Source organism: Pelodiscus sinensis, chromosome 19 (genome assembly GCF_052426305.1).
Source record: "Pelodiscus sinensis isolate ZL-2025 chromosome 19, ASM5242630v1, whole genome shotgun sequence".
Lineage (NCBI taxonomy): Eukaryota > Metazoa > Chordata > Testudines > Trionychidae > Pelodiscus > Pelodiscus sinensis.
This window is the reverse complement of record NC_143070.1, coordinates 4,319,221-4,346,325: the sequence shown is the minus strand read 5'-3', so window position 1 is coordinate 4,346,325 and position 27,105 is coordinate 4,319,221. Positions and strand designations below refer to the sequence as shown.

General features: G+C 52.5%; 1 protein-coding gene across 3 annotated transcripts; it reads left to right on the top strand.

Moving 5' to 3' along the window:
* The first annotated feature begins 287 nt into the window (after positions 1-287).
* Positions 288-26,446, top strand: LOC102446706 (C-type lectin domain family 2 member B-like). 3 transcript variants are annotated; one of them, XM_014577528.3, is made up of 6 exons: positions 289-518; positions 9,850-10,130; positions 12,063-12,155; positions 13,128-13,288; positions 14,313-14,416; positions 16,472-26,446. In XM_014577528.3, exons 2-6 carry the CDS (start codon positions 9,956-9,958, stop codon positions 16,593-16,595), a joined length of 657 nt encoding a protein of 218 aa, XP_014433014.3. In that variant the 5' UTR covers positions 289-518; positions 9,850-9,955; the 3' UTR covers positions 16,596-26,446. The 3 variants fall into 3 exon arrangements, with proteins under 3 accessions (XP_089627885.1, XP_014433014.3, XP_075769606.2); XM_075913491.2 differs by having other exon boundaries at positions 12,033-12,155; positions 16,472-26,445; XM_089771759.1 differs by lacking the exon at positions 16,472-26,446 and having other exon boundaries at positions 288-518; positions 12,033-12,155; positions 14,313-14,420.
* The last annotated feature ends 659 nt before the right edge of the window (positions 26,447-27,105 follow it).

Here is a 27,105-nt window from a genome sequence, read left to right as displayed (position 1 = left end):
GGGTGGGGGTCGGGACCCTTTAAGCGCAGCCCTCGGCTAGCCTGAGACAGTATCTCCATGCTCTAAGTCCTCCTTTTATGCCCTGCCGGCACTGCTTCCGGCCATCCTTAAGCCCTGTTCAGAGTCCACTCAATGTGGACTTACTAGTTCGAACTAGCAAAACGCTAGTTCGAACTAGTTTTTAGTTCTAGATGCGTTAGTTCGAACTAGCTTAGTTCGAATTAACTAATTCGAACTAAGTTAGTTCGAACTAGCGCTGTAGTGTAGACGTACCCTTTGTTGCTTTTTAAGTTTAACCCTGTACAGACTAACTCAGCTGCCCCCTGGAACTCCGCCTCTGGGGGACTTTCCCCGCCCCCGAGAGAGATCTGGCAGTCCTGGGACCTGCAATAAGCTGAGCGGCGTGTGACTCAGGGACCTGGGCTTTCCTGCAGCCCACTCCACCCCAGGAAGGGTTTTCGCAGCTGGCTCGCTGCAGCCAGAGGCACCGGGCGCTTGTCCCTGACTCGCGGCTTGGGGTGAGTGGCGCGGATGGCTCTTTCCCACGCGTGTCTCCTTGCAGGGGGAACTTTCCCCGCGCGGGCTGAGCGCTGATCGCCCCCTACTTCGGGATTTTTTTTGGGGGGGGGCAGGTAGGCTCCGGGACTGGGCAGACCGGGGGGTGCTGAGCGCGTCGGGGTGGGAGGTTGGACCGCGGGGGGGGGTAGAGAGGAGGAAAAAGACTGGTCTGCGCATAGAACCGGTGCAGGGGGGGGCAGAGTTGAGCTGGGGGGGGCAGAGAGGAGGAAAAAGACTGGTCTGCGCACAGAACCGGTGCGGGGGGGGGGGCAGAGTTGAGCTGGGGGGGTAGAGAGGAGGAAAAAGACTGGTCTGCGCACAGAACCGGTGCAGGGGGGGGCAGAGTTGAGCTGGGGGGGGCAGAGAGGAAGAAAAAGACTGGTCTGCGCATAGAACCGGTGCAGGGGGGGGCAGAGTTGAGCTGGGGGGGGCAGAGAGGAGGAAAAAGACTGGTCTGCGCACAGAACCGGTGCGGGGGGGGGCAGAGTTGAGCTGGGGGGGTAGAGAGGAGGAAAAAGACTGGTCTGCGCACAGAACCGGTGCGGGGGGGGGGGTCAGAGTTGAGCTGGGGGGGCAGAGAGGAGGAAAAAGACTGGTCTGCGCATAGAACCGGTGCGGGGGGGGGCAGAGTTGAGCTGGGGGGGGTAGAGAGGAGGAAAAAGACTGGTCTGCGCACAGAACCGGTGCGGGGGGGGGGGGCAGAGTTGAGCTGGGGGGGCAGAGAGGAGGAAAAAGACTGGTCTGCGCACAGAACCGGTGCGGGGGGGGGGCAGAGTTGAGCTGGGGGGGGCAGAGAGGAGGAAAAAGACTGGGCTGCGCATAGAACCGGTGCGGGGGGGGGCAGAGTTGAGCTGGGGGGGCAGAGAGGAGGAAAAAGACTGGTCTGCGCACAGAACCGGTGCGGGGGGGGGGCAGAGTTGAGCTGGGGGGGTAGAGAGGAGGAAAAACACTGGTCTGTGCACAGAACCGGTGCGGGGGGGGCACAGTTGAGCTGGGGGGGCAGAGAGGAGGAAAAAGACTGGTCTGCGCACAGAACCGGTGCGGGGGGGGCAGAGTTGAGCTGGGGGGGCAGAGAGGAGGAAAAAGACTGGTCTGCACATAGAACCGGTGCGGGGGGGGGGCAGAGTTGAGCTGGGGGGGTAGAGAGGAGGAAAAAGACTGGTCTGCACATAGAACCGGTGTGGGGGGGGGGCAGAGTTGAGCTGGGGGGGTAGAGAGGAGGAAAAAGACTGGGCTGAGCACAGAACCGGTGCGGGGGGGGGCAGAGTTGAGCTGGGGGGGGCAGAGAGGAGGAAAAAGACTGGTCTGCACACAGAACCGGTGCGGGGGGGGGGGCAGAGTTGAGCTGGGGGGGCAGAGGGCAGAGGGAAAGGAGTTGGGTTGGCAAGAAACTGTTTTTTCTTTGTGATCCTGTCTAATATCTGTTTTGTGGGCATTGATCCTTTGGCGAAGTGTCTGAGACGTTTGTCCAATGTACATAGCAGACGGACACTGTCGGCACATGATGGCATAGATTATATTTCTGGATGCGCAGGAATATGTGTTGTTGATCTTATAATTCACTTGGTTAGGTCCAATAATGGTATCAGCAGAGTGACTATGTGGACAAAGCTGGCAACGGGGTTTGTTGCAAGGGAAGGTACCAGGGTTGGTGTTAGTGTGGTATGTCCTGTGGTTGTTGGTAAGAATCATCTTGAGGTTAGGCGGTCGTCTTGTGCTTCAGTGAGAAATGACTCATGTGTTACTTGGGACTTAAGTTTTGGGCTATTTGTGGGACATTTTCTGCAATAAACCAGCCCCGAGGAAGGGCTGTTATAGAGGAAGCCAGTCTAAGAATCCATGCCAAGCGGTCTCGGCTTGACAAAGGCCTGGCTGGGTTGATTTAGTTGGGATTGGTCCTGCCTTGGGCAGGGGTCTGGACTTGACGACCGTCTGAGGTCTCTTCCAGCCCTGTGATTCTATGGTCAGACCATAGCTTGCCACCAGAGAGCACTCCAGTGCGGGGGCTTCCCTTTGTACAGTCTCTTGCACCCTGCAGCCTGTCAAACACATAATTAAAATGCTGCTGTGCTACCCAGTAGGGATAGAAAGCTGGATGAAAAATCAATGCTCTGTCCGCAACTTCCTCTTTAGATGTGTTTCTATTCTGACTTCCTCCTGTGACAGGACACTGAACATGCGGGAAAAAACATCTTGGATCAATTCTTGGTCAAAACCAGTATTAAAATAGAGTTGCAGTTGAGAGCACAAATGCGTGGGTGAGGATATACACTACAACCCTCCAAAGGGACTCACACATCTAGGGTGCATCTAGACTGGCAAGATTTTGCCCAAAAGCAGCTGCTTTTGCGCAAAAACTTTCCAGCTGTCTACACTGGCCACGAGAATTTGTGCAAGAACACTGACTTTGTAATGTACAAAATCAGTGCTTCTTGCACAAATACTTTCACGCTCCCGCTCAGGCATAAGCCCTCTTGCGCAAGTATTCTCGCACAAGAGGGCCAGTGTAGACAGCCACGTTAATTTCTTGCGCAAGAAAGCCTGATGGCTAAAATGGCCATTGGAGCTTTCTTGTGCAAGAGAGCGTCTACACTGGGCACAGTTGCTTTTGCGCAAAGGCACATGCCAGTATAGACGCTCTCTTGTGCAAATACTTTTAACAGAAAAACTTTTCTGTTAAAAGTATTTGCGTAAAATCATGCCAGTCAAGACACAACCCTAAGGGATTCACCATTCTGGTGACCATTAAAAGCAATGCAAACGTTTTAAAGTTTGGGTGCCCAAACTCTGCCTTCTCTGATTTCTTTATATTTCCCATGTAATCCTATCGCTGCAATCTCGTATATTCAATAGTAGCCTAAACACATAGGCTACGTCTAAACTGGCATGATTTTCCGGAAATGCTTAAAACGGAACAGTTTTCCGTTATAAGTATTTCCGGAAAAAGCGCGTCTACATCGGCAGGATGTTTGTCCGTGCCAATGTAGACGCGCTTTTCCGCAAAAAAGTCCCGATCGTCATTTTCACGATCGGGGCTTTTTTGCGGAAAACACTACTGTGCTGTCTACACTGGCCCTTTTCCGGAACAGTTTTCCGGAAAAAGGAATTTTGCCCGAACGGGAGCAGCATAGTATTTCTGGAAAAGTGTCTGCTTTCTTACAGTAGATCATCAGTGCTTTTCCGGAAATTCAAGGGGCCAGTGTAGACAGCTGGCAAGTTATTCTGGAAAAGTGGCTGATTTTCCAGAATAAGTGGTCAGTGTAGACACAGCCATAACGTTTTTCCGTTAAAAGTATTTCTACAAAAGCGCATCTAGATTGGCACGAATGCTGTTGCGCAAAAGCATCCGTGGCCAGTCTAGATGCGATTTTGCGCAAGAAAGCCCCGATCGCCATTTTAGCCATCGTGGCTTTTTTGCGCAGAACAATTCTTCCCTGTCTACACTGACCCTCTTGAGCAAGTATTCTTGCACAAGAGAGCTTTTTCCCAAGCGGGAGCATGAAAGTATTTGCGCAGGAAGCACTGATTTTGTACATTACAAAGTCAGTGCTCTTGCGCAAATTCAAGCGGCCAGTGTAGACAGCTGGCAAGTTTTTGTGCAAAAGCAGACAGTGTGTACTTTTCCTTTTTGCACAAAACTCCCTTTTTGCACAAGATCCTTATGCCTCGGACTGATATGGTGTGATAGAGGTCTATACAATCATGACTGGTGTAAAAAAAGTGAATAAGGAAAAGTCATTTAGTTGTTCCCACAATATAAGAACTAGGGGTGACCAAATGAAATAAATAGGCAGCAGGTTTAACACAAACAAAAGGAGGTTTTTCTTCATGCAGCAGACAACCTGTGGAACTCCTTGCCAGAAGATGTGATGAAGGGCAGGACTTTAACAGGGTTCAAAAAAGAGCTAGACAGATTCATGGAGGTTAGGTCCATCAGTGGCTATTAGCCAGGGTGGGTAGGAACGGTGTCCCTAGCCTCCATCTGGAAACGGGTGACAGGAGAGGGAACATATGACGATTCCCTGTTGTGTTCCCTCCCTCTGGGGCATCTGTATTGGCCACTGTCGGCAGACTGGACACTGGGCTAGATGGACCTTTGGTCTGACCCAGCTGTTCTCATGGTCTCCTGCAGAATGGAGACAGATACAACAGCTTGTTACAGAAAACATCAGGCAGAGCTGCCCTCTTCCAAAATGGTGTCATCTCCTGTTGTCCTCAGTGGGATAGGAGCCAATACAGCTCCTCGCTCCATGGTCGTTTTGAGAATTGCATCTCTCTGTTTCCTCGAAGTGTGGGGATCCACCAGCGTTCCCGAGGGACACAGTGACTTCGAGAACAATGTGATATTGGAGGCTACTTTGAAAAGGGGACAATTATTCCTGACATAGTCTGTTATGAAAAATAACCAATGTCTTGGCAGATGACACCCAGTGAGTCAAATCTATTCAATATTGACCGGCCACAAGAGAGGGGGTTTAAGGTTTGAAAATTAGAGGGCAACATTTTTGGAAGCCAAAGTGACTAGAGCCCTTTTTGGTAAAGAAGTGTGAATAATAAGAGTTTATAGGGATGAAGGGGAAAAAATACACTGTGTGGAATTCCCATGTAAAAAATGAACAAAAAAATTCACGAGACCAATTTTAAGTCCTTTTTAAAAGAAATCAAGAATAAATATTAACTTCATAAAAATAACACTTTTTTATTGAAAAATACAATCATTTAAATCATGCCCTTTTCCCTTTTATTTAAAAAAATATTTAATAGAGTTATGCACCTGAGCAACGCTGGGTCCATCTTTTAGCATAGTATACAGGCAGTCCCTGGGTTACGTACAAGATAGGGACTGTAGGTTTGTTCTTAAGCTGAATTTGTATGTAAGTCGGAACTGGTACATATTGTAGGGGAAACTCTAGCCAAACATTTCTCCAGAGCTCAGTTTTATTCTCCCACACCTCACTTCCCTCAGTCCTTTATTCTCAAGCTGAGGTGTTTGCTGAGAAAAGCCGCTCCGCGTCTCCCTGGTCTGCTGTGGGGAAGCAGCTAGTGTGGGGTTGCCTCACCACATTTGTAAGTAGGGATCCGATGTAACCCGGGACTGCCTGTAATTTCTTAATCCCACAGGCTGGGAACCACTGATATAATCTGTCCTCCTGGCTAGCACAAAAACCCACCACATTTACTTGCAAGTCAGCATGTTTTAATGATTTCTAATCAGCACGGTTTAGGAAAATAAAGTACAAATTCAAAACAGGATTCAAATAAATGGTTAGATTAAGGGTTTGTGGTTGGTGGTTTTTAAAGTGCTTTGATTTAAATCAGTCCACTCTGCTCTGAAAAGTCATTCTTTGAGATCCTAGATTAGACTGAAGGGTGTTCTCTGAAAACCAGTTTCATTGTTTGCTTGTGATCACTGATTAACAGCCATTTAATGATAGAACGGCGACACAACATCTATTAGGAAAGGGATGGAGAACAAGGCAGAAAATATCATCATGTCTCTACATATCAATAAGGGCATGTTATTTACTCCTTCATGTAACAAGAACTAGGCACCATCAAATAAAATGAATAGGCAGCAGGCTTAAAACAAACACACAGTCAATCTGTGGAACTCCTTGCCAAAGCAGATACTTTCACAAAAAATACCAAACATGGCAGGAAAAAAATTGGTTGAGCAAAAAAAAAAAAAAAGCCACACAACAACAACAAAAAGAGTCACTGCGCCTTTAAATCCCCACGCCCCCCCCCACCCCCTCCAGATATGGCAGAGAAAGAATGTCCCAAGCAGCCTTCTGTCTGCGAAAAACAGAAAGTGTCCAGTATTTTCTCCTTTTTTTTGGTTTTAAACCAGGTAGATGCCTGGCAACCCTATCTGTTTGCCAGAATCCGGGAGTAGGACAGCGGATGGATCATCTGATTCCCTGTTCTGTTTGCTCTTTCCGAAACAGAAAGTACCCTGCACATAGGGTCCCATTACTGTTCCTTTTCAGCTGGTTTGTTTGACCAGAACAAGGCATTTAGGGTCATTGGTTATTTTTCATAACAGACTTTGTCAGGAAGAATGGTTCCTTTCTCAAATTGGCCTCTGTTATCTTAGGGTGTGTCTAAATGACACGGCTTCATCGATGGAGCCATGTAGATTAGGCTGATCAGCAAAGGGAAATGAAGCCGTGATTTAAATAATCGCGGCTTCATTTAAATTTAAATGGCTGCCGCGCTGAGCCGACAAACAGCTGATCAGCTGTTTGTTGGCTCAGCGCGCTAGTCTGAATGCTCCCCTGTCGACAGGAAAGCCCTTTATCGACCTCCCCAGTAAACCTCATCCTACAAGGCATAACGGAGAGGTCGATAAAAGGCTTTCATGTCTGCGCGGGAGCGTCCAGACTAGCGCGCTGAGCCGACAAACAGCTGATCAGCTGTTTGTCGGCTCAGCGCGGCAGCCATGTAAATTTAAATGAAGCCGTGATTATTTAAATCGCAGCTTCATTTCCCTTTGCCGATCAGCCTAATCTACATGGCTCCATCGATGGAGCCATACAGTTTAGACACACCCTTAGAGTCCTCAAAGCCACTGTTTCCCTCAGGGAACCTGGTGGGTCCCTGTACTTTGCTGTTGCAAAAAAAGCAACATGATTCTGGGAGGCATTAACAGGGGTGTTGTGAGCAAGACACGAGAAGTCTTTCTTCCGCTCTACTCTGCACTAGTTAGTCCTCAGTTGGAATATTGTGTCCAGTTCTGGGCACCGCATTTCAAGAAAGATGTGGAGAAATTGGAGAAGGTCCAGAAAAGAGCGACAAGAATGATGAAAGGTCTAGAGAACATGAGCTATGAAGGAAGGCTGAAAGAATTGGGCTTGTTTAGTTTGGAAAGGAGAAGACTGAGAGGGGACATGACCGTGGTTTTCAGGTATCTAAAAGGGTATCACAAGGAGGAGTGAGAAAAATTGTTCGTCTTTGCCTCTGAGGATAGAACAAGAAGCAATGGGCTTAAACTGCAGCAAGGGAGGTTTAGGTTGGACATTAGGAAAAAGTTCTTAACTGTCAGGTGGTTAAACACTGGAATAAATTGCCTAGGGAGCTTGTGGAATCTCCATCTCTGGAGATATTTAAGAGCGGGTTAGATAAATGTCTATCAGGGATGGTCTAGACAGTATTTGGTCCTGCCATGAGGGCAGGGGACTGGACTCGATGACCTCTCGAGGTTCCTTCCAGTCCTAATATTCTATGATAGTGACATGTCAGGATTGGCTTCACCACACACGGACACACCAACAAAAATCTCTGTTCAAATGTACAGCCTGGCAAAGGAAGAATAAGACTCAAGAGTTGATTTTATGTCTTTGGACGGGTGGCGCAGATTGTTAAAACATTTCTAAAGCTTGAACTTGGCATAGTCTCACGAACAGTCATGAAACAGTGTCTGAAGCCACCACGCCCCCTCCCCCGGGTTGCCCCACAACTGTGGAAATTGAAATAGCTGCCACACAGATAAAAGAGCTGTAACACAACACCAGGCATAGACACTGATGAAAACGATAAAAGCTGGAGCCTGCCAGGAGGTGTGTTGTTGGAACCTTGTTCTAACATGTGAAACAATTCTGGCTGATTGATTTAAAATGTCTTTACTACATGTTTAAGGCGCCGAAACGATCTGGAATGACTGCTTTGTGAAGGCATGAGAGTACGTTTAAAATATAAAATCAGCTTAGAAATACTGACTACGAAAATGGAAACCAGACGGAGCTGTGTCCAGTTTTGCATCCTATGGAATGTTGCATTCAGCAGGACAGCTGATTTGCCTGCCTCACAAAGCTTTTGCAAATAAATCTCTGGCCAACTTCAGGGTGTACCAGAAATCCCTGTGACTGACATTTGGAAATAAAAAAAGTAGGGACCTTCTGCACGTCTTGTCTTCACAATCCACCATGCACGGGGAAGCATGCTCCAATTTCTTTAGGAAGAAATTTTAGAGTGTGGGTGTTATTTTTAAATTCCACTAGGGGGCTGCACTTACCTCCCCCCGCCCCCTCGTCATAGGGGGTAGGGAACCCTGGCTCCCCCTGGCCAACAGGGAGGGCTGGGCTGCAGCCATGTCGGCCTGGGGCCCTTCTCCCTCCCCACATCTGCCAGCCCTGGCCCTTTCTCTCTCTCCCACCATGGTCTAACCATAATCCCAGCAGCCGGTCCGGTCCACGGCACATGTCTGGCTGGCTCAAACCCCGGTGGTTCTGCCTCTCTCCCCCACCACAAGGGAGTATCAGAGGCCACCACAGCACTGGCTCTTCCCCCTGACTCTGGGGAGGGACCAGCCCCGAGACCGCCCACCTCTCTCCCTCGCTGCCCCCTGATCCCCCAGGGACTCCTTGCCTCCCCCCTGTCACTGAGGGGGGTCAGGTCCAGCTTTCCCCCTGTGTGTTGGGAGGGGCTGGGCCTACGCCATGCCGATTCTCCCTGCGCCCGCCAGAGAGCTGGGCTGGTCCATGGCTAGTTGACCCCCCATGAGGGGGAAAGGCCTCTGAGGTCCCCCCCCGTAATGGAAAAAGGCCTCCGGGGCACCCTGGCTCCCCCATGCTCATCCCTCTGGCTGATGGGGCGGGGGGAGAAGACTCTGGGTATGTCTAGACTACAGGGTTTCGTCGACAGAAGTTTTGTCAACAGATACTGTCGACAAAGCTTCTGTCGACAAAGAGCGTCTAGACGACATCCAGTTCTGTCGACAAAGCAAGGTGCTTTGTCGACATAACAGTGTGGACGCAAAGGACAGTGTAGATGCAATAACGCCTTCTATCGACAGAACTCTGTCGACAAAAGGCGTTATTCCTCGTAGAATGAAGTTTACATACGTCGACAACACTGCTGAGTGTTGTCGACGTTCTGTCGACATAACTCAAAGGCAGTGTGGATGCAGGTACAGTTTTGTCGACAAAAGTCCTCTTTTGTCGACAAAACCCTGTAGTCTAGACACACCCTCTGGGCCCACAGTCCACCCCAGCATCAGGGAGGGAAAGGGGGGATGGGCTGTGGGACGTAGAGTGGCACGATGTCGCTCTGTCATCCCGCAGGAAATTTTTTTTTATTTTGTAGGTAGAGTAAGAGATTTGCTACCTTTGGGGTTTGGCTGGAAGGGTGAGCAGAACGGGGGAGGGATAATGGGGAGGAGGCGGGGCCTGGAGAGCTGGGGGTGAGGCCTCAGGAGCAGGGGCGGGGCCACAGATTGGGTACCTCACCTTCCCAAGCAGCAGCTTCCCCCAAAGATATGAACTGACCGAAGCATGACCCCTTGGCTTTCAGCTCCTGCAGAAGCCGCAGAGGGAGAAAAATCGGGGTGCGGCCGCCTTCCCGTCCGGAGGAAGCGACGCTCGCTCCAGCCGCGGGGAAGTGGCGTGTTGGCGGAGAGATGGAGGGAACAGCGGACGCTCTTGAGCAGGTTCCACAAGGCGAGGGGCAACCCACCTGTAATGGGGGGCCGGAGACAGGCGGAGAGACGGAATCTGGCGAGACGCCTCAAGGAGAGCAGCGGTCCCTGATGGTCTCCTGTGGCAACGGAGATGCAAGGAGAGAGCAAAATCCAGGTAATCCCAACTTCCTGGTCAGCGGGGAGACGCACGCCGGCCTTTGCAATATCTGCTTCCACTGTGGGTTTGTCGCCTTGCATTTGTCCAGGTATCAAAGCTGCAATTGCCCCAATCAGCGCCTGTCCGCAGTTACCCGACCTGTGCCTGTAACAGAACCATCTTTGACTTGTGGGGGGAGTGATGGATAGGAGGAAGGCTGGCCAGCACCCAGTGACTAAAGAGTTGCACTCAGGCTGTCTACACTGCAGCCTTTATCGGCGGAAGAGGATTTAGCACAAAAAAAACCCCTCAGTGTAGACGGGGCAAAAAACCCTTTTATGCAAGATCCTGTCTACCTGGTTTTTTGAGGAATAAGGGTTCTTGTGCAAAAAGGGTTTTGGGGGGTTTTTTTGCACAAAATGGGCTTGTATACTCTGGCTGTGTCTACACTGGGCCACTTATTCTGGAAAATCAGCCACTTTTCCGGAATAAGCTGCGAGCTGTCTACACTGGCCCTTGAATTTCCGGAAAAGCAACGACGCTCTACTGTACAAAATCAGCCGCTATTCCGGAAAAACTATTCTGCTCCCGCTCGGGCATAACTCCTTATTCCGGAACACTGTTCTGGAAAAGGGCCAGTGTAGACAGCCCAGTAGTCTTTTCCGGAAAAAAGCCCTGATCGCAAAAATGGCGATCGGGGCTCTTTTCCAGAAAAGCGCGTCTACATTGGCCACAGACGCTCTTCCGGAAAAAGGGCTTTTCCGGAAAAGCAGCCTGCCAATGTAGATGCTCCTTTTTCAAAAAAACTGAAAACGGAATAGTATTCCGTTTTAAGCATTTCCGGAAATTCATGCCAGTGTAGACACAGCCTCTGCGTTTTTTGCGCAAAAGCCTCTTCCGCCAAGCGGATCGGAAGAGACTATGCAAATGAGAGCTCGAGAAATGCTAATGAGTGCTTCATTTGCATTGCCTCTGTTGACAAAAGCTACAGTGTAGACGTGGTGTCAGGTAGCTAGCGGGGGTGTTGGCAGGAAGCAAGGAGAACCAATGGGAAAGATGGTTGAAATTTGAATGGTATGTATATACCTGCTGCCATTTCTCTTTGTGAGACTCTTGTTGGAATACAGGCAGTCCCCGAGTTACGCGGATCCGACTTATGTCGGATCCGCAGTTACGAACGGGGATTTTCTCACCTGGGAGGACTGGAGATCTAGGTTTTTTAAGATTTTGGGGGAAGTTTTATACCAAAGCCTGGTAGATAAGGCTTGGGGGTACACTTGCTGGCCCCCACTTCTGCATTAATCATGCCAGAGTGGGGAAGGAGCCATGACATGGATAAACTTAAAAAAACAAAAGCAAACGGTCTGGTAGCACTTTAAAGACTAACCATGCATAGAGATGGGGTCGCTTTTGTGGGCGCTTCTCCATCTGAAGAAGTGGGATTTAAAGCGCTTTAAATTTAAAGTAGTCTTTAAAGCGCTACCAGACCGTTTGCTGTGTTGTTAAAATTCATCTTGATGGGAGTTGTTAGGACTCTGGACGGTTTCTAGCCAATAACGACGCCCGCGTGCTAGGGATGTAAAATCCTGTTTAACTGGTCAACCAGCTAGAAAGCATTATATTTAACGAGTTAACTGACTAATGGGGGGACAAGCGGGGGGCTGCTTCTGTCCAGTGGGACTGGTGCGCTCCCCCCCGTCTACTGAGGCTGGACGGGAGCGACCTCTGGCTGCAGGGCCCACAAAGGACAGGGGCTGTCCCGAACAATTGGAGCAGCTCCCTACCCTCGGCAGGCCTGGGTGGGCCTTTCTGATCCCTAACGAGTGGGGGTAGGTGCATTCCGGCGCTATATATAAATCCCTGGTCTGTGTCTGCTCTGGGCACTAACGCGCTTTCTCTGCTCCCTCTGCTGTGGAGCAGCCCTGCGGGCATCTGTACCGTCTCTTTCAGGTCGTCGGTCTCCCTCCAGAACCGCATCAGGCACATGTGGCCTGTACGTTCTCCTCAGCAGCCTCGTCATAGCTTTGACAATAGCTCTGGCAGGTAAGTTCCCCACCTGCCCTCCTCTGTGCTCCCCCCTCCGTGGTGTGTTCTCCCCTCCTGGCCTCGCACCTCAGCAGCGGGTTGAGGAAGGATCCCCAGGAAATGTGGTTCCCAGCGACCATCGCTCCTCTATGCAGCTCAGACTCCCTCCCCTAGATCAGTGGGCTGACCTGAATTCCCACTCCCAGCTCTCGGGCTCCCTCCCCAGCGTTGCTCGGCGCGACACCGGCCTTTCCCGCACCCCCCCGTCACGGGGACGGCTCCCAGGTCCAGGCTGGCAGGCTCTGCAGCTTCTTTGAGCAGGCTGGGGTAGCCCGTGGCGGGGACGGGGGCTCTCTTAGAGCGGCACAGCCGGGCGTTACGCCTGCCCGACCAGTTGGAACTGAGAAGCCCCCCTCCGGCTAGGATCCGCTCCCGCTGTCCAGGCTGCTCGGTGTGAGCCGTGAGGTCCATTTGCCCCACGCAAACCTTTGTTTCAGCCATGCTCCCACCCTGCCCCCCGCAAGGGCCTGGCCCCCCAACTCGAGCGGAGGAGGCAGCCTGGCCGCTAGGCCTTCTGGGTTCTGATTGCAACTCGGCGGCTGACTCCCCATCATCTCAGGCCAGGCCCTTCCCTTTTGTATGGCCGGCTCTCCCCACCCTCTCCCAGCAGAAAGTGAGAGGATGGTTCTGCCCCAAGGTGACTTCTCTCCGCCCCAAAGGGGGGCAGGACTGTCCCCTCCTTACTGAGGGGCCCCATGGGGCTGGGTTTGCAGAACGGGGGGATGAGACCCCAGGAATCCTGCCTCCTGGTCCGTATGGAGGATCAGAGGGGGTGGGGTCTCTCTTGGGCCCGGAGTCGCTGGCTCCGATGTGGGGGGTCCTGGCTCTCTGCCCTGAGTTGGGGTGGGGATGTAGGATTCTTTGCCTGAGGGGCTGTTCCCCTGGGAGGGCAGGGAACAGGGACCGTCTCACCCTCTCTTTCGTTCCCAGTGGTTGCATCAAGGGCTCCTGTAACCTGCTCCGGGGTCTGGGTCAGCTTCCAGGGGAAATGCTTCTATTTCTCCGAGGCCGAAGGGAACTGGACCTACAGCCGAAGCCACTGCTCTGCCCTGGGGGCCTCCCTGGCTGCGATCGACACCCCGCAGGAAATGGTGAGTCCCCGGAGCAGTGACAGGTCGGCAGGCTGAGGCTGCAGCGGTGTCAGGGCTCAGACCAAGGGGCGGGGTGGGAGCTGGAGCAATGGGGGCCGGGCTGCATCCCAGCCCTGTGTTGACCTAAGGGCCCCTCTCCCGGGCAGACCCCCATCCCCGTGGGCACAGCCGGCTCCCTCCCCGGGGCAGGCTGTCTGTCCGTCAGCCTCCGCTCTCTGCACTTGGCTCTTCTCCCCTCTCGGACACAAAACCCATGAATCCTCAGGGCTGTGTTTCCAGCCACGTCTGTGCGGAAGGCGTCCGGCTTCCAAACTCACGGCAGCAACCCATGAGATTCTGCCCATCCCGGTCAACCCTTTGCTGTCTCCACCAACTCCCCAGCTCCCCAGGCACTGAGATCTCCACCCCCCAGCCCCACCCAGCCATGGCTACCAAAGCCCCTTCACCTGCACTCTCCCCGGCCCCCCATCTGCTGGCATCTCCCCATCCACCCTCTCTGGCCTGAGCTCTCACTTCTCCCTGTCCAGCAGATTCCCTGAGTCCAGCTCGACTGCTTTCCCCTGGGCCTCACCTTAGTCCCTGTGTCCTGGGGCTCTTAGACGGGGACACGTTGGATACGTCTCAGGCCTGTCTCATGGGACTCAGGATGAGGGAGTCAAGGGGAGACCCCTCGGATGATCCCTAGGGATGTGATCGACTAGCCAACTGATACGCAAATGCTTCTTGGCGAGTCGACCCGCTAGTCAACCAGTCGCTCTGCCGCCTCTATCCGAAAGAAGAGGCAAAGGGGGAAAGTAGGAGGTGCTTCAAAGCAGCCAATTCATCAACATTTTTCCTCCCTAATTATCACTCTTGAGACTCAGGGCCCTGGGAAGGGGTGGGAGTCCCTGGATCAAGTCATTGTAGAATAATCTCTTCCAAGCGGCGTGTTGGTGGGGTCCCCTCTGTCGGCCAGTAGATTCGCCCTGCTGGCTGGGAGCTGCGTCCGGCGTTCACGCGCGGCGTCCCGCGGCTCTCCTTGCAGGCCTTCATGCTGCGCTACAGAGGCCTCTCTGACCACTGGATCGGCCTCCAGGGGGAGGAAGACCAGCCCCGGCGATGGGTGAACGGCACCGAATTCAACAACTGGTGAGTTCTCCCTTCTCCCCCTGAGCGTGGGCTGGACTTGGACCAGCCGGGACTCGTCACTGGCCAGGGAAAGCTGAGTCCGGCATGATACCGGCCTGTGTCCGCGTCCGCCCCCCACGCCGCCTCTCGGGGAGGCACAGGGGAGCAATGGGGAGAGGGGGGTCAGCTTCCAGGCCTGCGTGGGGCTAATTCCTCTCTGCCTTCAGAGATCTCCACCCCCTGTCTCCTGGGGTGTCATGGAGTTGGGTCCCTCTGCATGGGTCTCTGCTGCTTTGCACCTGCGGGGTGCAAATTTCCTGCCCTTCTGCGCTGGGCTCTAGCGTAGCTGCTCTCTCTGTCTGTCTCCTCCCGCCCATGCCAAACAGCTGCTCTCTGTGTGCTGTGGCTGCCCCTCTCTCCTGGACTCTGCTGTGGCTCTCTCTAGGGCCGGAGGGGCGCCGCTGCCCTCTTGCCTCTGCCCGGGGCAGGGGGAAACCTGGCAGCTGCGGCTGACTGACCTCCCATGTACGTGTTTGCCGTGGGGGGGCCCTAACCCTGTCGCAGCTGCCCTGGCAGGGACGGCTCAGACGCCTCATTCATCAGCAGCTGCCGTGCCCGTGGCGGGAGGACGAGGGGCTGCTCTCGCGTTGCCCCCGACCGCGGCGCCGGGGGGGATATTCTCCCTCAGAGCTTCCCAGCTGGGTCCAGGGGACCAGAACTGGGAGACCTGGGTTCTGAGCCCCGCTCTGTCGCTAATAGCTGCCGGGGGCAGGTCCCTTTGCCTCCGTGTTAAGAGGTGTGTGACGTCGTGGGAACGCTTGTCGGCCCTGTGGTCACATTGTTTGCTTCGTTGTGTGTGTGAGTCTACTGGCTTGTGCTCTTCCTGAGTAACTCTGGGTGTGTGTGGAATAGTGATAGAAATGTAGCCGTGTTAGTCTGGTGTAGATGAAGCAAAAGACAGGACTATGTAGCACTTTAAAGACTAACAAGATGGTTTATTAGGTGATGAGCTTTCCTGGGCCAGACCCACTTCCTCAGATCAAATAGTGGAAGAAAATAGTCACAACCACAGATACCAAAGGATACAATTAAAAAAAAGAACACATATGAAAAGGACAAATCACATTTCAGAACAGAAGGGGGATGCGGGGGAGGAGGGGGGGAAGGTAAATGTCTATGAGCTAATGATATTAGAGGTGATAATTGGGGAAGCTATCTTTGTAATGGGTAAGATAACTAGAGTCTTTGTTGAGACCCCCGCGTAAAGTGTCGAATTTTAGCATGAATAACAGTTCAGAGGATTCCCTTTCAAGTGCAGTTTTAAAAGGCTTTTGAAGCAGGATGCAGGTAATTAAGGCTTTGAGACAGTGTCCTTTCTGGTTGAAATGGCAAGAAACTGTTTTTTCTTTGTGATCTTGTCTAATATCTGTTTTGTGGGCGTTGATCCTTTGGTGAAGTGTCTGAGACGTTTGTCCAATGTACATAGTAGATGGACACTTTCGGCACATGATAGCATAGATTATATTTCTGGATGCACAGGAATATGTGTTCTTGTGTGTGTGTGTGCCTCACTTTCCCTGGGAAGGCTGGGCATGAGTCACTGGGGAAGTATGTGCAGTCTCTCACCTCTTGAGGACCAGGTGACAGCAGATAACACCTTGGGACCCGGAGGCAGGATAAAGGAGGAGGCGGGACTGCCTAGAGGGCTGGGACCAGTTGCTGGGTGTGTGAGTTGAGTTTTCAGCTGGCTGAGGGAGAGGAGAGTCTAGCTGGCTTGGGGGGTCGGGCAGAAGCCTCTGGGCTCCCTTTATCCCCAAGATGGATGGTGTTAACTCCTTCTGGTTCCTGTAACGGCAAGTCGGTGCTACGCTGTGTCCCTGTCAACGCGTGAGCCTTCTCTTCTACCTGCTGCCTGGGAGTCACGTCCGGATGGGTGACTGCCCCACACTCGGTGATGGAGGAGGGGGACCCCAGTGAGCGGCCTTGGTGGGCCGTGTGACTGTGCGTGTCCATGGACTGTGCTGGGAGTCGCTCCCACCCCATGCCTCTGACGGTCCCTCTGTGCCTTCCCCGCAGGTTTAAAATCGGAGGGGGCGGGGAGTGCGTGTACCTGAAGGAAGGCATCGCCATCAGCTCCTCGCGGTGCTCAATGGAGAGACGCTGGATCTGCAGCGCGCCCCCCGGGGGGCCAAAGGCGTAGCCGGGCAGGGGGCTGGAGGTCCCGCCCCCGAAGAGACGGGAGAACGTCGACGCAGACGGGCCGGGCCATTTCTCCAGCCAGTGGGCGCGAGAGCTAAACCAAAGAGCACCCGGGAGGGCCGAAGAGACCCATGTGTGGGCGTAAACATTCCCCAGTGGGCAAGGGATCCTGTGACTGCCCATTCGGTGTCCTTTCCTCTCCTCAGGCAGCAGGCTGGACCCGAGGCAGTGGGGGATTCCTGTCCCCTGAGGCCTCTTTCCCTGCTGCGTCTGAGCCAGATCAGCCGGGTGCCAGCACAGCGGGTTTCAAACTTTTTTTTTTCTCCTGAATTCCTGGCTGCCCAGTGCAGCAGGTGGCCTGCAACTACCACCCGGCCCCACAAGCTCTGGGGTCTGGGGCTGCCCTGCTTCCTGGCCCTTACAGCCCAGGTAACGCCCCGTGGGCGGCATATGTGGCCCAAAGAGATAGCTGAGCAGCGCTCCACTTACGGCCACTGCATCGCTTCCTTCAGCCGCTCTTGTCAATGTCACAGCTGCCTTCTGAACCAATGGACTCGCGGGTCGATGGAAGAACTAGGCCGATTAGCCCTAGAAAACCTACAGAAAGCCCAGGGGGAGCAGGCCCGACAATATAACAAAGGGGCGAAGGCCCGGACCTTTCGGCCTGGCGATAGGGTACTGCTCTTGCTCCCCTCCGCGGAATCCAAACTGTTAGCCGAATATCAGGGACCGTTTGAAGTGACCCGGAGGCTGGGTCCCGTGGATTACAAAGTACGGCTACCGGGGAGACGTCAGGAAACCCGCATATACCATGTAATCCTGTTAAAGGCTTGGAAGGAGCGGGATGCCATGATAGCCCCTGTGATGACGCGTTGGGGTCCCCCGTCTTCTGCACCCCCGAAATGGCACGAACAGACTCCACCAGCCAGTAGAATAGAGGTGGTTTATTGCTTCTCCAGTATACAGCACAGCACAGATGTCATCAGGTTACAGGGCAGGCCTAGGATGCCTCAGCCCCCCTTGATATGGGGTAGGGGTCTCGGCTTCTAAACCCCTCAACCTTTGCTGAGGCTGCTTCCTCCATGCTCCCAGACAGAAACTAACTCCCTCTCCTCCAGCCCTGCCCCCCAGCCAGGGCAGCATTCACCTTCCTTTGTTCCTCTCCATGGGGGTTATCTGGTCGGACCGGTTGAGAGGGCCTCTTTGCATAATGACCCATCCCTGTCCTTCTGGGCTGTGGTACCGGCGGCAGCCAGTGGGGTTACCACAGACCCATAGAAACCAGCAAGTTCTCCCCCACTACGTCACAGCCCCAGATGCCCCAGAGCCAGAGCTAGGGCCACAAGTCAGCTCCCTAGGGGAATGTCCAGTAGTAGATCTCGGGGGAGACCTGGACCAGCCACAACACAACGACAGCAGGTAGGAAGCCTGTTGGCCAGATTCTCGCATGTCCTGTTGGGCCGGCCAGGGAGAACCCCACTAGCGAGTCACCACATTGTCACCATCGCTGGCCAGAAGGTGAGAGAGAACAATCGACCCCTACCACGAAAAATGTGGGACGCCGTACGTCGAGAGCGGAAAGAAATGCTGGACCTCGGGGTCATAGAAGAGTCCAGGAGTGAGTGGAGAAGCCTGATCGTGTTGGTCCCCAAGCCTGATGGGTCGGTACGGTTCTGCGTCGATTTCCGAAAAGTCAACGCTATATCACGGTTCGACGCTTATCCAATGCCCAGGGTAGACGATGGCTCAAGCGAATAGGAAAAGCCGAGTACATCTCCACTCTAGATCTTACAAAGGCGTACTGGCAGATTCCTTTAACCCCGGTGGCAAAAGAAAACACAGCTTTTCCAACCCCCTTCGGGCTGTATCAGTTCACGATGATGCCGTTCAGTTTGCATGGGGCCGCCGCTACGTTCCAGCACCTAATCAATCAAGTCCTGAGACCCCACAAGGGGTATGCGGCGGCGTACATCGACGACATCGTTGTGTATAGCAGGAGCTGGGAGGAGCACCTTCACCGCCTAGAAAAGGTGCTAGAAGCCAAGCTGACGGCGAATCCAGCTAACTGCTACCTAGGTCAACGAGAGGTGACGTACCTAGGGTACACCGTGGGAAGAGGAGCAGTAAAACCATTGGTGGATAAGGTGCAGGCCCTCTGAAACCACCCCACCCCGACGACAAAGAGGCAGGAGGGGCAGGTTTTAGGGCTGGCGGGGTACTACTGCAGATTTGTGCCCAACTTTTCCACCCTAGCGGCCCCCCGACCGATCTGACCAAGAACCAACAGCCCCGGAAAGTGGAATGAGTAGAAAGTGGAAGAGGCCTCCTAGGCCCTGAAAGACCAGCTGCTCCGAGAACCAGTCCTGGCTCAGCCGGACTTCACAAGACCTTTCATACTCCAGACCGATGCCTCGGAGGTTGGGCTGGGAGCGGTGTTATCCCAAGAAACGGATGGGGAGGAACACCCAATTCTTTACCTCAGCCCGGGAAACGAAGTACTCAACGACTGAACGGAAGGCCTGGGAAACAAAGTGGGCCATTGAGGCCTTTCGCTATTACCTGCTAGGGGGATCTTTTACATTAGTAACTGATCACGTCCCGCTCAGATGGCTGCAAACCATGAAGGACACCAACACCTGAATAATGCGCTGGTATTTGCGCTGCAGCCTTGCTCTTTCCAGTTGGCCAATAGACTAGGGGGAGGAGGGAGACATACGAATGCTGATTTCTTCTCCCGCAGTAGCCTGGGGGAAGGAGAGGAAGGACCCGCTGGGGGAGCCATCTTAAGGGCGGGGGAGTGTGATGGAGCAGTCCAGCCCCGCACTGGCCAAGGGGGAAGCCAGCAAGCCACGCCCCTGCAGCCATGCTGGGCTTGCTCCAACTGTGGACCAGGTATAAAGGCCAGGGAGACAGCTCAGTTGGGGCTGGCCTCCGGGGAGGGAGGACCTCCGGAGCCACGTCTGGACCTGCCGCCGGAGCTGGAACCACCGGGCCTGCCGCCCTCACCGCTACAGGCTGAGCCTGACTGCAACGCCGACCCCGGGGGACAGCCCCCCCCAGCTGCGGTGGGCAAACTCTGCGCCGCTGCCACAGACATCGGGCCTGCCAACGTCACGGCCACCACCCGCACCGTTCCTGTCTCCGTCGGACAGGGGGCTGGGGTAGGAAGCAACCCAGGGCAGGGGGCAGGAAATCGCCCAGTGGGCTTGGTGCATTTTGGGGAGAACTCCCCACCGAACCAGTGCTGGGAACCACCCACCACTAATAGGGCTCTGGGTTGGGGTCCAGTGGAGAGGGAGGACCCGGACCCCCCTAGCCCATCCTCCCAGAGCCTGGACTAGGACTCAAGGCCAGTGTTTGCTGTGGACTAGGCCTCAGGGCCCATGGGTGTAAAGGCTCTACCCCAGGGCCAAACGGGGCGGGGTGAGAGCACCCCGCAACAGACAGGAAGCCGAGAGGTGGCTGTAGAGTACCATGCGACCGTCCGTTTTCCTACCTCGGCATGGTACTAAGCTGCTGCAGAAATCCATTCTTGTTTGGTGCTGCTGACCACCCGAGGCCCACACAGAGGGGTCCAGAGGATGGTCCTGTCTTGGGAACAGTATTTTTATTTATGCAGGAGGGAAGGGCTGGCATGCCCTTACCAGTGTGGGCTGCACAGCAGTAAGCTTCCAGGAGAGATCGTCACAAAGAGGTGATGCTGGCATACTACACCCCGACGGTTGGCTTACGGGACGCAGCTCCAGTTCCATAAATAACATAGCTTGAGTCAACTTACCTTAAAACTGAGCTTGGCACCATCCCTGCAGCGGGAGGTCGGCGGGAGGAAGCGCTCCTCTCGGCTTCCCTTCCTCCTCCCAACTGCCAGGGGGTGCCCTTGCTGATGGGGAGCATCCTCAGCATTCGATTTAGCAGGTCCTTATTAGATCCGCTAAATCAAATGCCAGAAGATCAATCTCCATCCAGCGCAGCAACTGGAGATGTGGCCCTTAGTCTCTAAGGGTATGTCTACACTACCCCGCTAGTTCGAATTAGCGGGGTAATGTAGGCATACTGCACTTGCAAATGAAGCCCGGGATTTGAATTTCCCGGGCTTCATTTGCATAAGCGGTGAGGGGGAAATCTCGCTCCCCTGGGGTACAGAGCCCTCAGAAGGGTTCGAGGCTGGAGGTCAAATCAAATCAGTGAGGCAGGAGAGAAACCTAGAAGAGAAAACTTTATTATGCATGCATGCAGGCTGGCAGCCGTAGCAGTCAGCCCTGAGTTACAGGGTTTTTGATCCTTTATACAGAATGCTTAGACAGTTCAGTTGTGGATTGTTATTCTTTAACATATCAAAGTCTCAGCAGAAGTACTCTGAGACTTCTGTTCACCCCGGGAGTGCTAGAAGTAAGTTTTACAAAACAAAGGCACATGAGAATGTGGAGTGAGTAGTCTTACAAGGCAAACTGTGACAAAGATAAGAGTTTACATGATAATTTGTGACAGACTAGGAGTATCCATGAATTTGAGATAGTCATTTGTAAGGGTCTTGATTAGAGTTAATTTGATTTCTCTCTGTTACAGGGAGAGAGGCCTGGAAAACTTTTAACCCTTACAACAGTTTTCTTTTAGAGAGTTTTGATTTCTGCAGTCCCCCCTTAGACACAATTGGAGTTATTTGATTTTTCTCCCACAGCGGGGAGCCGCCATTTTTAAATCCCCACTGGTTCGAACCCCGTGCAGCGGGGTGTACCGGTAGTTCGGAATAGGAACCTAGTCCGAACTACCTAGTTCGAGCCCTGTGTAGCCGCGCGGCACGGGGTTCGACCCAGCGGGGATTTAAAAATGGCGGCTCCCCGCTTATGCAAATGAAGCCCGGGAAATTCAAATCCCGGGCTTCATTTGCAAGTGCAGTATGCCTACATTACCATCCTAGTTCGAACTAGCGGGGTAGTGTAGACATACCCTAATGGAACTTGGAGCATCCTTGTTCCAGATAAGGAGAGGTCTACCTTATGTTGGCCCTGACCACCAACCTTTCCTGGAAAGCCCCAAATCGTGGTGACCTTCTAGGCACGGGCCTGTGTAGGTGCGGTCTCTCCAGAGCTGCTGTCCTGTTTACATGCATCATTGATGCATCCACTGTGTTGTGACGGGCTCCATGTCAGTTTGTTGGTTTGCACAACTTTAAAACCTCTGATTTATTTAACACTGCTATTATTGCCAACTTATATATTTAACAGCCCCCTCCCCTTTTTTCTGCACAGTGTTTATAATGGGTTGTTATGCTTCGTCTCAGGGGAATTCCACAACTGTTGCATTTGGAGCCACAGTAAAATTGCACTGCGCCTCGGGAACAGCAGTAACTGAAACATTGTTGGTTGCGTCTAGACTGGCAAGTTTTTCTGGAAAATCAGCCGCTTTTCTGTGCTGCTCCCGCTCAGGAAAAAGCCCTCTTGCGAAAATGTATTTGCCGACAGTGCCGACAGCTAAAAAGTGTTTTGCGCAAAAAAGCCCTGATGGCGAAAATGGCAATCGGGGCTTTCTTGCGCAAAACCGCGTCTAGATTGGCACGGACACTTTTCCACAAAAAGTGCTTTTGCGCCAAAGCATCCGTGCCAATCTAGACGCTCTTTCCGCAAATGCTTTCAACGGAAAAACTTTTCCGTTAAAAGCATTTGAGGACAATCATGCCAGTCTAGACGAAGCCTGTTGGGTTTGAATGTGCATTGCAAGGTGATGTCATTACAGTGTTAAGATTATTGATATCTGACTAAGGCTTTGTCTAGATGGCAGGCTTCTTTCAGAAGAATCTTTTCTGGAAGAGATCTTCCGGAAAAACTTCTTCCGCAAGAGTGTGTCCACACTGCCAAAGCGCATTGAAAAAGCCATCTGCTTTTTCTAAAGATAGTGTCCTTTCAGTTTGGATGCCATCTTGCACGCAAACTGTGATTACTATGGGTGGAATGGCTACCTGGGCATCTGTGCTTTTTCCTCTTTCCTCTCCTTGCAAAAGAACTCCCTCTTCTTTGTCCACACGTGTCTTTTTTCAAAAGAGCTCTTTGGGAAAAAGTCGTCTTCCTCATGGCAAGGGGTTTACCAATGTCGGAAAAACTCCTCTGTTCTTTTGATTTTTTTTCAGAAGAACGCAATTGCAGTGTGGGCATAAGTGACATTTTTTTGGAAAAACAGCTGTTTTTCCAAAAAAAAAAACCCCTCTGTTGTGTAGACATACCCTCATACTGTTCCACTGAGGAGTGCGTTGATGACACAGACTTGACTGATGGGTGTGCATGCACCTTTCAATTAACACAACTCTCAGGGTAAGTTAATTGCAAGCCCCCACTCCAGACCCACAGGCTATGTGAACGGGTCTGGAACTTTGGGAGTGAATGTGTGGGGGTGCTTTGCAAAGTATTGAGTGTTTTGGGGGGAGAGGAGGACTCTACCTCCCACAGAGGGCCACAAGGCTACAAGGACAGCAGGAAGGAGTAACTGGAAACATAGGGTATGTCTAGACTACATGGTTCTGTCAACAGAGTCGTGTAGATTAGCTTTCTAGACATAGGAAAATGAAGCAGCAATTTAAATAATCCCGCTTCATTTACATCAAAATGCACTGTGCCCATCAGCTGTTTGGCGGCACAGCGCAGTAGTCTGGACGCTTCGCGGTCGACAAGGGAAGCTTTGTCGACTGCCCTGTTATGCCTCGTGGAATGACATTTTCCTATGTCTAGAAAGCTAATCTACACGACTCCGTCGACAGAGTCATGTATTCTAGACATACCCATAGGCTACGTCTAGACTGGCATGATTGTCCATAAATGCTTTTAACGGAAAAGTTTTTCCGTTAAAAGCATTTGCGGAAAAGAGCGTCTGGATTGGCATGGATGCTTTTCCGCAAAAAAGCCCCGATTGCCATTTTTGCCATCAGGGCTTTTTTGTGGAAAACACGACTGTGCTGTCTACACTGGCCCTTTTGCGCAAAAGTTTTTTGGAAAAAGACTTTTGCCTGAATGGGAGCAGCATAGTATTTCCACAAAAGCACTGACAATCTGGCATGAGATCGTCAGTGCTTTTGTGGAAATTCAAGCGGCCAGTGTAGACAGCTGGCAAGTTTTTCTGAAAAGCGGCTGATTTTCCGGAAAAACTGGCCAGTCTAGACACAGCCATAGTGTTTGAGCCTGGAGCAAGATGTAGCCTGAAACATGTGTTCTTGGTGCTGTCAGCAAAATAAGCTGGGCCCTGTTATCTTTGTTTTGTTCTGTGTCAAGGGAACCAGCACTTTTGTACAGTGTTTGTCAATAAACAAATCTGGGCCCAATAAATCCTTGCTTCTCACTGCTTTCTCCTAATTGGAACAATTTATTGACCCTCAATTTTTGGGGGTGCTGCTCAGATCAGAATGGGTATCTCTTTATTCTGGAGCACAAATTAACATGCACACACCTGTATATGTGTGTGTGTGTGTGTGTGTGTGTGTGTGTGTAGCTCTGCTAGTGTGATCACACGCATCCTGCCTCGTTGAGGTAAGTGACGGTTGAATTTTAAATTTAGGAATGGGCTAAGCTAGCCAGACAAGAAACCACCATTCCTATTTCCTCTCCCTGCTTTGAAAGTCTTTCTAGAACAAGCCTGGGCAAAATCCGGCCTGTGGGCCGAATCCAGCCCGCCTAGCCACCGGATCTAGCCCATGGACATTGCAGGGAGCCCCAGGCCTCACCACACCCACACGCTGTTCAGAAATGTGGCTGCGGGGTGGTTTTTCTTTTAAAAACTATGAGTCCGGGGGGATAGCGGGCGGACTTTAGGAGCTGCTTCAGCCTCCAGCACAATCCCCATTGGCTGGCTTCTGGACAGAAACTGGCCAATGGGAGCTGCCTATTTCAATAACCGGCAGCCACGAAGCACAAGGAGCTCCAGAGCACATGGCTGTAGCCTGCTTCTTAAGTGATTAAACAGCCCAGCCCAGCCAGAGGTTCAGGGTCTCTTGCACGGAGCTGATTAACCACCTGTGACGCCGTGCTGCCACACAGTTTAGAGGGAACATTGGCAGGCAGGGAGGCTGCTGGCTGGTAAGTCTCCTGACCAAAACCTACCTCTGGCATCCCAGCCCCTCCCTTCCCCAACACTTTGCCCCCCACACCTGCCCCCTACTCCCCATAACCAAATCCTTTGCCCTCCTCCTGTACCCATACCCCCTGCCAGATCTGGCACTCCAATCCCCTGCCCCAGATCACAGTCCCCTCCTGCCCTTTCTTATAGCCCAAATCCTTGCGCCCTCTCCTGTATCCCAGTTCCCTGCCCTAAGTCACAATCCAAACCCCTGCACACCAGTCCAGTGCCCCAGCTGCTTCCTCCAACCAAACACCCGCCCTTACTCCAAGCTCCCTTCTGCACCCAACTACCGTCCCAGACCCCTGCACCTCCTCCAGTAATATCATGGAAGAGTGCGGCCCTCAACCACATTTCAAATTCTTGGAGTGCCTTCCCCCGCCATCAAAAATGATTGCCCACTCCTGTTCTAGAAAGTGGCTCACACCACAACGTTGCACAACCTGCTGATGTTTGAGGGCAGGGATCTGTCTGGCCATAACACCTAAGGACCCAGAGTCTCAGAAGGGTGGCTGTATTAGTCTGTAACTTTAAAAGCAACGAGTCGTCCTGTGGCACCTTAAAGACCAACAAAAATATTACCTAAGGATCCAGAGATCTGTGCCACCCAGAGGGTCAGACAGACCCTGTCCCACCTGAGATTAGGGGGAATTTTGCTTCTTTTTTGCCCACACAGGCCACTAACCAGGACTTACTCCTCTTTCCTCATCTAAACCTAGCAGTGACCCCTCGCTATGATTTCACTGGGCTGACTGGGAAGTCAGTCAGTTGCCCCGGTCTTGCTGCTTTTCAACGCAGCTTTGTGCTTCTCAAAATCCCTAGCACCTAAGGGCTTGTCCCCTCTATGCTGCGGATTAATGCTGCAGCGGGCGATCCACCAGGTGTCTATTTTGAGGTGCTAAATCAATCTCCGAGTGCTCTCTGCTCGATAGTAGTGCTCCACCAAGATGAGACGAGCAGCCAGCGTTGATGGGAGAGCAACACTCCTCCCCCTGACCTTACCGCACACATGATGTTATGGCAAGTATGTCAAATAGCATAGCTGAAGTCACATAGATTAGATTGGCATGGGATGAAGGGGTTAGGGTATGTTCCACAGGACCAAACCAACACGAGTTTGGATTTTCCCCTTTGTTCTCTTCCCCCTGCCCTCCCTTTCTACGGCGGCAAAAACAAGGAGAGGAGGGAGGGGAAACTGCAAAAATGTTCAGGTTCAAAAGCTTAACTTTCATTTTTGGTTAAACCCCCCAACTTTTCATTTCTAGGGCTGTGGGCTCTGCTGCAAGAGGAGGATTTCCCTGGAAAACACCCCATGATGAGTCAGCCACAAGGGTGTTTTCAGTGTTAAGTCCTGTAGGTTCAAAGACCCTACGCAGGAGAGCTCCAGCCAATCACAGTCCGTCTTTACACACCTCTGCAAAGGTGGGAGCACAACAGTGACCCACAGGAAGTGGCTTCTGACCAGCAAGCTCCATGGTGCCTCAGCGTGGGTGGCTTTACACGGCTTCTGCTGGCCTCTCGGATCAGCTCTCCCTCGCCCACGGATCTTTCCGTTCCCTCGGGAGGGGGAGGGGGGGTTGAGGTGAGGGTAACCAGTTCTGGGCCTCTCCCTCCCATTACAGAAGGATGTGGACACGTTGGAGAGTCCAGTGGAGGGCAACCAAAATGATTGGGAGCGAGAGCACATGACGTATGAAGAGAGGCTGATCGCAGTGGGGGCGGGTGACGGAACAAGGAGCAATGGTCTCAAGTTGCAGTGGGGGAGGTCTAGGTTGGATATTAGGAAAAATTATTTCCCTAGGAGGGTGGGGAAGCCCTGGGATGGGTTCCCTAGGGAGGGGGTGGAATCTCCAACCCTAGAGGTAGCTAAGTCCCAGCTTGATAAAGCCCTGGCTAGGATGATTGAGTTGGGATTGGTCCTGTTTTGGGCAGGGGGTTGGCCTCTGACTCCTGAGGTCTCTGCCAACTCCAGGAGGCTAAGACTTTCAATTCTTGTCTTCCCAACACTGAGGGGTCTCGGTGCAGTCTCCTCCAGCTTCATGTGGGGGTCTATGGCCTCCTGTTCACCATGGCTGTGTCCAGACTGGCAAATTTTCCGCAAAATCATCTGCTTTTGCGGAAAAACTTGCCAGCTGTCTACACGGGTCACTTGAATTTCTGCAAGAACACTGACGATCTCATGTAAAATCATCAGTGTTTCTTGCGGAAATACTGTGCTGCTCCCATTCGGGCAAAAGTCTTTTTCCAAAAGACTTTTGCACAAAAGGGCAGGTGTAGACAGCACAGTACTGTTTTCTGCAAAAAAAGCCCCGATGGCGAAAATGGCGATTGGGGCTTTTTTGCGGAAAACCGCATCTAGATTGGCCAGGGACGCTTTTCCGCAAAAAGTGCTCTTCCGGAAAAGCATCCTGCCA